Source organism: Suillus subaureus (genome assembly GCF_016647635.1).
Source record: "Suillus subaureus strain MN1 chromosome Unknown BJ212scaffold_183, whole genome shotgun sequence".
Classification (NCBI taxonomy): Eukaryota; Fungi; Basidiomycota; class Agaricomycetes; order Boletales; family Suillaceae; genus Suillus; species Suillus subaureus.
The window spans coordinates 23,709-31,503 of NW_024538739.1; the positions used below are offsets into that span (position 1 = coordinate 23,709).

Here is a 7,795-nt window from a genome sequence, read left to right on the forward strand (position 1 = left end):
GGCCTCCACGCCATTTTTTCATTCACCGTTTTGTTCAGTTACCCAAAAGACGTTTCAAGATTACTTGCGGGATAGGCCTAGTTAACAACTTTCATATTTTTCCATTCTTGATCTAGCTGATTCTACATGCCACTGTTTCTTGGCCTACGAACCACCTTTTGTTGTCGGCCTTCATGGCTTCATGGTTGGTCCTGCCAGTCGCGCTATAGATGCCACTACATAAGATTCAGGACCGTGGTCCTCTTCCACAGCGGATCGTAGAATGGTTTATAATTTCTGGTGTGTTCGTACCCCTACAATTCTTTTTGGCGTTGATTCCTTTGGCAGGCAGGACGATTCAGAGCTATCCAAAGCATTGCGTGCAGTACAAGGACTTGTCGATAACGTATGTTTCGTCTGTGCTTGTAAAGGGGAGTGCGCTGATATCTGCCTGTAGGCCCCGTCGTCCTCTCAGCCTCAGCAGAATCACCATCCGCCTTCGGCTCCAGTAAATTCGTATGGGGATCCCCCACCCACGGTTACTCAGTATCACTCTATGTATGGCGGAGACTCGACGAGCAACAATCAAGTGCTCGCTCCTGTTCATCTACAAGATGCTTGGTTTTCTCAACGTAATAGTCAATTTCCAAGTGATTTGACGCCGCCATTTCGTGAGAACGATCATCGTGATATTCATAGGTACGAGCTCCTTGATGTTCCTGTTTCAGGGAAATTGACTTCTTCGACAGTGCTGCCGGACAACCTTTGCCCGACGCCTCTTTCAACTATTTCCACTCTCCTGTCTCCAACGACTCGTTTGCAAACAGTCTGGGATTTTCTGGCAGCGTCTCTGAATCATACCTCATTGAGCCTCACCCTCACCCGGTCCATGACAACCAATCAGAATCGCACGCATCTGGCGGCTTGTGCAAGTGGAACGATGGCCATGGTCCATGTGACGTGACTGTGAGTGAAGAAGAGATCGTGGACCACTTGTCGTCATCCCATCTCCCACCGGCTGGACGCGAGCTTATGAAATGTAAATGGGAGGGATGTAAACTCGGAGGATTCATCCGCCGAGATACGATCCTTCGCCACATCCGTCAGATTCACCTTAGAATTAGACCTCGACGTCAGTCATAGGTTACTTCTTCGAGTCGACGTCCGCAGCCGTATTTAGTCATTACTGCTTCGACTGCCGTATAATTTATGTTTCCTGCTTTCCGGTAATGTTTCGTGCTGTGTCGCTTTCAAGAACGCATATGTCGATTTATTAATAACATGCCTTTGCCATACCTTATTTAACTTTCGAGCTGTTCTTCCTTAGATATTTTTCACGTACCTGAGCGTTCAATCAGAAAAAAATTCATTAGGCAAACGCTATTACTAGTATAATCCCTGGCTTTCCGCACTATGTACCCCCTTCTAGAATATTTAAATTGTCACCCGATTGAAGGGTACAATTCGCCAGGCGAGGAGTGGTCCCAACGATTAAATTCAGCCAGACTCAGATAGGTAGAAATAGTGGTTGAAAACATGAAGGCAGTGGATTTTATCGATCCGAATTAGTAAGATTAATAACCAGTCAGCGCTTGAAGCAAGGCCAGTGACTGAACAGATATATATTTAAGTAACTTTGTCATCACACTCTAGTTTGGATGCTGGGGCTCACCTACCCTCATTCATTCCATCCTCCATCATGAGGCGCGCCACTGTCATACTTCTCCCCAATAACCGGAGATTGGCACTTGGTTAACGGGCTAGGGCCCATGGGGGGCGGGCGGGCCCGGCGCCTGGCCAAGATATCTCTGCGCAGACCTTTCAATTTCCCATGGCTGGCTAGATGTTCAAACGTTCATGATCCGGCCCCCAATTTTGCTGACTCTGCGTTAGTGCTCGGTAGTATTTCGTAGTCGGAATGGCCACTCAGAGCTCATTGGCGAACTCAAATATTGGGCTCGTATTTGGAACCGCTACAGGAACAAGCTGTTTAACCAATGAGAGCGCTCATACGTCATTACAATTTTGGGGCTGCCTCGTCCTTGATCGTGTGGAGGCAAGCCTTCGAATCACAGATCTATTCCATGATCTCAGATCTAGACAGCCCAGCCAAAAATGCCATCGCATCACTGCCTCACTGACATGCAACTTTCACTTCTTTCAACTCTGGAACTTCTTCAACAAAACCCGTCGACCTGATTTGTCTTATCATCTCCAAAGTCTCTGGCCTTTGGCCTATATTTTTTGCATCTGATATGAATCTCTAGTAATTGGCGGTCATGCCTTCCCGCCTCCCCTGGCTTCGCCTACGTGCCACCAACCCTTGGCCTGCGGACAATCGTTGGCCGTTGGCCTTTCTAGCACGATCTCATGCCTCTGTGCTTATATTGTTTGAAGGATTCCGAATTATCTGTATGATCAGTGTTCAATGCCATTTTCACAATGCATCGCAGCACGCCCTACAATTACTGGTACGTTTGATGTGCGCCGTTGGATTTCTGATTGTTGCTTATCCCCGTGCAGGGAGCAGGATTCAGAGCTATACACACACGTCAAGGCATCAAATGCGGAGCGTCCGCAAACAACTACCGATTATGTGTGTTTGGTCCGCACAGTGTAAACGATGTGAAGCGCTGACAACTTGTTATTGGGACAGTCAACTTCTCAACCTCACCAACATTTCCTGTTTTCTGTACTGAAAAATTCTCATGGCGATTCTACACTCATTCCCCAGCATCACGTTGCGTGTGACGGACACTCGACAACCGAAGACCAAATAGTGGGTCCTCGTAATGACGTACTTGATGCGGGTATATTGCCGATCCAGACACTGCCCCTTCTCGATCAGGGGATGGCTCAGGGCGACATTCAAAGGTACGAGATGGTATCGACGATCTTGTTCTAAGTGGATTAAACCCCCTTTCTTTAGTGGTACTTCTGGATGGCATCCACGCCGTGTTTCTTCCAGCTATTCTTCCTACGCCCTTTCCCACCATCTGCCTGCCCACAATATGGACCTCTCTGACACAAACCTTGCCGACCCATGGCTTATCTCGCCCATGCAAGGGTTCCAGCATAACCCACGTCATCAATTCCAAGAAGAGGTTTACGCTGATCCTCGATATGTGGCCAACGATGGTGAGACAGAATCGCACATCAGCTGTGTGTTTGCGTGCAGGTGGAATGATGGTTACGGCATATGCGGCAGGAGTATAAATGCAGCTGGGATCGGGGAACATATGTTATCATACCATTTCAAGTCACCTTTACCCGCCGACAGCCGCTTGGAATGTCTGTGGGAGGGTTGTAAACTCCATAAGCCTGTGCGCCGAGACACAATCATCCGCCACATCGTCGAGATACATCTCGGACTCAAGAATCGATGCAAGCTCTGGGTAGCCTCTCATGGTGGGGCCAGTTTCTGTGGATCTCGCAAAAATGCACGCCTGCAGTAATAACGTTTGTGTAGTCTTCGTCTGTAATCTATGCTCTAGTCCACTTTTAGTTGATGTTGCTCGCTGTTGTCTCTGTACAAGCCATATGCTGTGTACATATCTAGCTGTTCGTCACAATCCATTAACATTAGTCATTCGTGCGTTAAGTTATGTTCATTCCATAGTTTCCTATATCATGCATATGTAACTTGTTTGACACAGTACAGGGGAGGTCGTGAATCTGATAAAATTTCATCACTGGCCTGAGGGTAGCCAAGCATGCGACTATGTACTGAGGGTCCTTGATCGTAAGAGAGGACACGATGTGTACCTTTGTCCTGTCGCCACATGAGAGATGGTAGGGAGATACGAGCGAATACGCGCTTTGCCCGCCTGCATGGACAGCATAGTAGGAGCCTTGCTAATTGGCAAAAAAGACACTGCATATTACATTTGCTTAACAATAATGATCAAATTCGAGATATAACATACCACCTAGTTTTGCGAAGTTCATACTGTGTACAACGCGGAAAGAGACAACACAAGTCCGAGGGGGATCAAAGATCGAAGATCGATGGAAGCAAAATGAAATTATGGAAAATCTATAGAAATCTAGATGGATTCTCATTTGGAGGATCGACAAGAAGTTCGAAACCTGGTTTTGAAAATTACCAATTGAGTTGTGTATCATGATTCATGATGATAGCTGTAAGAGATAAGTCCGATGTCGAGCCGAGAACACGCATGCGGTGTGTACTCAGCTGTACTAAGTGCCACGGCAATGTCGAGGCACTGGGAGGCGCTGGGATGGTCAAAATTGTGACAAAAAGATATACCTAAGCCAAATCTAAGCACAAGCGTTAATAAGTCAAGGTATAAACTTGATGAAACAATTCTTGAATACACACATGAAAGCTAGAGAAAGCCAATACAATAGCAAGTATCGCCTTTTTGTATCATGTCAGGCTTCACTTATCCGCATACTATAAAGCTTGGCTCCGCATGTCTTTGGGCGACGTCTCTTTGTGGGTTCGGACGCGGAGATAGTAATAGTACGGGAAGTTGTGCGTTTGCGTGTACAGGGTACCCCACGACAAAAATGTTATCTTGGACTAAGCTTGGACATACTACATCGGATTCGGGATGTTGAAAGTTGAGGTAAACAAGGACGGAAGGTGCGTGTCAGAGCGCAATTAAACAGAGAGACAAGTATGCGTGCGTGGGGCTAGCAGCGTGAGAGAGAGAGAGAGCGGGTCTGGGGAGCACACCGAAACGTGTTCTGCTATGAGTCCAAGAGAAAATTGCGAGGATGCCGGCTGGGCGCTGGGGCTTGGTGAAGAACTCCCAGGCACATTACAAGTAGTACACCCAACTTAGTCACCGCAGATATTTACGGCAGGAAACGTGAGGTTCGCTCTTGTACAGTATATGCGACTGAAACAAATGAAGAGTTGTATATAATGTACAAACGAAGTACGGGCAGGACGTCATATAAATCGTACCAAGATACATACTAGCTACGATAGCGGGAATAGTATATCATCAGAAGGCATACTAGAACCACCTCCTACACAGTGCGACCCAAAGTAATCAGTCTTTCAAGTTCAGGTGGGACTCATGGTGAGTGCTTGCGGCGAAATTTGTCCCCGTAGTGTATTTCGCGGATATGCCTGAGAATTGTGTCTCGTCTTATGGTCTTCGGGAGCAGACAGCCCCTACACCGACATTGCACCTGGCAGTCGGGGTGCTGATGCTCATGAAGATGGTACAACGATATGTGCTTCATTACGGTCGTGACCGTATCCGCAGTAAAGCTGCACTGGCCTTGGCTGTCCTTCCACAGGCATCGGGTTGGCGATTCTTGTTCATGGGGTATATCTCCCCGATGGACATGCAAGAGCGTAGCGGGGAATTTGCCAATGGCGTGCGGCATTGTGCTAGGCAATTGCGGATCAACAGAGTACAGATAGTTGGGCGAACCACTGGAACCGTAGCGCAAAGACTGCCTTGCCACACTTTGAAAACATCCGCTCCGTTAATAACACAGGATCAACATTATGTGAAAAAGATCATACCTTTGAGCATGATGCTGAGCCACAGCTTTCTCAGAACTCGACAATGAGTCCTCAACATGCGGGTCACCAGAACTCGATCCACAGTAACTAGTCTTCGACTGAGCACGATGCTGCAAAACAGCTGATGCAGTAGCATTGTTACAGGAATTCATGTGTACGGGATGCATGCAATTCTGTAGCGGCTATGTGAATGTTGGCATTACACCACCCTGCATACTAGCCTGACGTACCTCGCGAGCCGTCACTTGTGGACGTCCAGACGCTTTGACGTGTGCATATAGGTCTGAATCTAGCTTCCTGTCAAAGGTATATGCACGGGAGGAGCATATGAGGGTAGAGGAAACCCACCAAAATCGTATGGCATTCTCCAGTCTTCGGGTAACCAAATAGTTCGTGGGCATCTGATCAGCCAGCAGACTGTTTTATGTAGCCTCGGAAAAATAGACTGCACAGAAGCAGACGTGAAGGGGAACGGCCAAAGATGGCCTGGAAATGAATGACATGCTTAGCTGAAGGTAGACGAAAGGCCATGGATATGAAGGTGAATGCCCGGTTAAGTTTGAACACCGAATGCGCAATGCGGTAGCAGAAACTTTTTTCCAAGTCTGTTATTTGGCTGGAAAACCATGTCACGAAATTGTAGGAATGATGTATACTTAGCTGTTACCCCTTGGTTACCCTCAAATTCCCCCTTGAATCTTGAAGCCTTTCGTAAAGTTCAAGCATATTCGCGGTTGAGACTGGAGTTCAAGACGTGCATCACGTAAGAGCCTTTCAACGGAAATTCATCTATTCCCACGAGCGACATGGGTTACGACTTATACATGTCCGAGGACCGAGTCGCGAGGGATTTATCATCTACTCTACCAGTGGTTCAGCTCTGCCAAATCCTGTCGCATGATGTCAAGTCTGTCGCTCAGCACTACCGTTAATTCATGTATTTCTGCAACGCCGCATTGACACATTAATGCTGAGCTAATTCTAACAGGATACATGTATCGATGGTCTTTGGTGCCGGCGCTTCAGGAGCCTTCAGCGCTCAAAATGTATACATTAGTGGCAGTACGTTTTTCCTGGCTTGGACCCAAGGCATCCACATACCCTCATCCATTCCCTTCTGGGCCGTGAGATACGTTTTCATCAAGCCTGAAGATCGGCGAGCCACGGCCAAGGTATATCAGAGCACAACTTCTTTGTCTCTGACCGGAAGTTTGACTTTTATGATCCAGCCTGCCAACGCTGCGTGGGAGTGCAAGGACGTCGGCTCGCTGCATTGTTAAAGACTATTTCTCGTCGATTAAAAACTCAGACGGTCCCTATCGATAAAGTTTCGGCCTACGGTGCAATACTCCGTTGTGAAATTCGGTGCACCTTTTTTAGATCGTCTACAGGAAAATCCCAATGAGGGCTCCAAGCTTCACTCGTAAATGCAAGGGCATGAGTCTCCGAGTTACTCATGTGGTCTAATCCAGATCAAGCAACATGCCGTCGTTACGAACAATCTGCCTTCAAAAGTATCATCAATCTGACCTCAAGGGTGTCGCTACGTTGTGCAACGTGGGACTTTCTCTCTCAGATAACGCGACCTCAACGGACCTTGGGGGAGCGCAGGGCTGATTCTGCCTTCTCTTCGGCCTATGGCCTCCTTTTATTGTTTTTGTTACTCACCTTTACGTTCAGGTTTTCTAAACAGACACAGAGTCATGGCAATATTCCTGCGTGTGAGCCCCTAACGAGTGGTAATAGTATTTTTATCTTCCTTCTTTGCCCTGGACTAAGTGGTCGTACATACCACTGGATCTAGGGACTCACATAATCCTTAGCTATCGGCTTTCATGTGTGCTTCTAGCGCGATGTTGCTTATACATTTTCAGTTCTGGGGCTGATCAGCCCTATCAATATCCAATTCTATCATCCCCAACGCATTGTAACAGTATGCCGTACAATTGCCGGTACGTCTGTTCGGCATTAGACTTCTTCCTTGTGACTATTATTTGTGCAGGGAGCAGGATCTGAACTTGCAAAAAGAGCCGCGACAAGGAACCACCGATGATGTCCATTTGGTCTCCTAGTGTGGAAAGACGATAAAGTGCTGATGTCTGGATATAGGGTCATTCTGCATTGGTGAATCAGCTAGAATCATATTCGGCTGACCGCGGGAGTAATGCTCAAGGCTATCCATAATAGAAGATATAGCCTTGACCTACATAGCGACGCCTCCTTACTTTCCGTGCATCTCCGTGCGACGACCGGTGTCCCACATCCCAGTACTTCTACTGTCCCTGCCACAGTCATACAATGAGATAA

General features: G+C 47.3%; 2 protein-coding genes across 2 annotated transcripts; both read left to right on the forward strand.

Annotated features, from left to right (window-relative positions):
* Window positions 1–2,830: 2,830 nt before the first annotated feature.
* Window positions 2,831–3,721, forward strand: BJ212DRAFT_1404155 (uncharacterized protein). Its single transcript, XM_041337389.1, has one exon. The coding sequence runs from the start codon at window positions 2,991–2,993 to the stop codon at window positions 3,432–3,434; it is 444 nt and encodes a 147-aa protein (XP_041185576.1). The 5' UTR covers window positions 2,831–2,990; the 3' UTR covers window positions 3,435–3,721.
* Window positions 3,722–6,856: 3,135 nt separating this feature from the next.
* BJ212DRAFT_245200 (uncharacterized protein) lies at window positions 6,857–7,526 on the forward strand. The gene is made up of 2 exons (XM_041342732.1): window positions 6,857–7,440; window positions 7,491–7,526. Exon 1 carries the CDS (start codon window positions 6,945–6,947, stop codon window positions 7,290–7,292), a length of 348 nt encoding a protein of 115 aa, XP_041185577.1. The 5' UTR covers window positions 6,857–6,944; the 3' UTR covers window positions 7,293–7,440; window positions 7,491–7,526.
* Window positions 7,527–7,795: the final 269 nt, after the last annotated feature.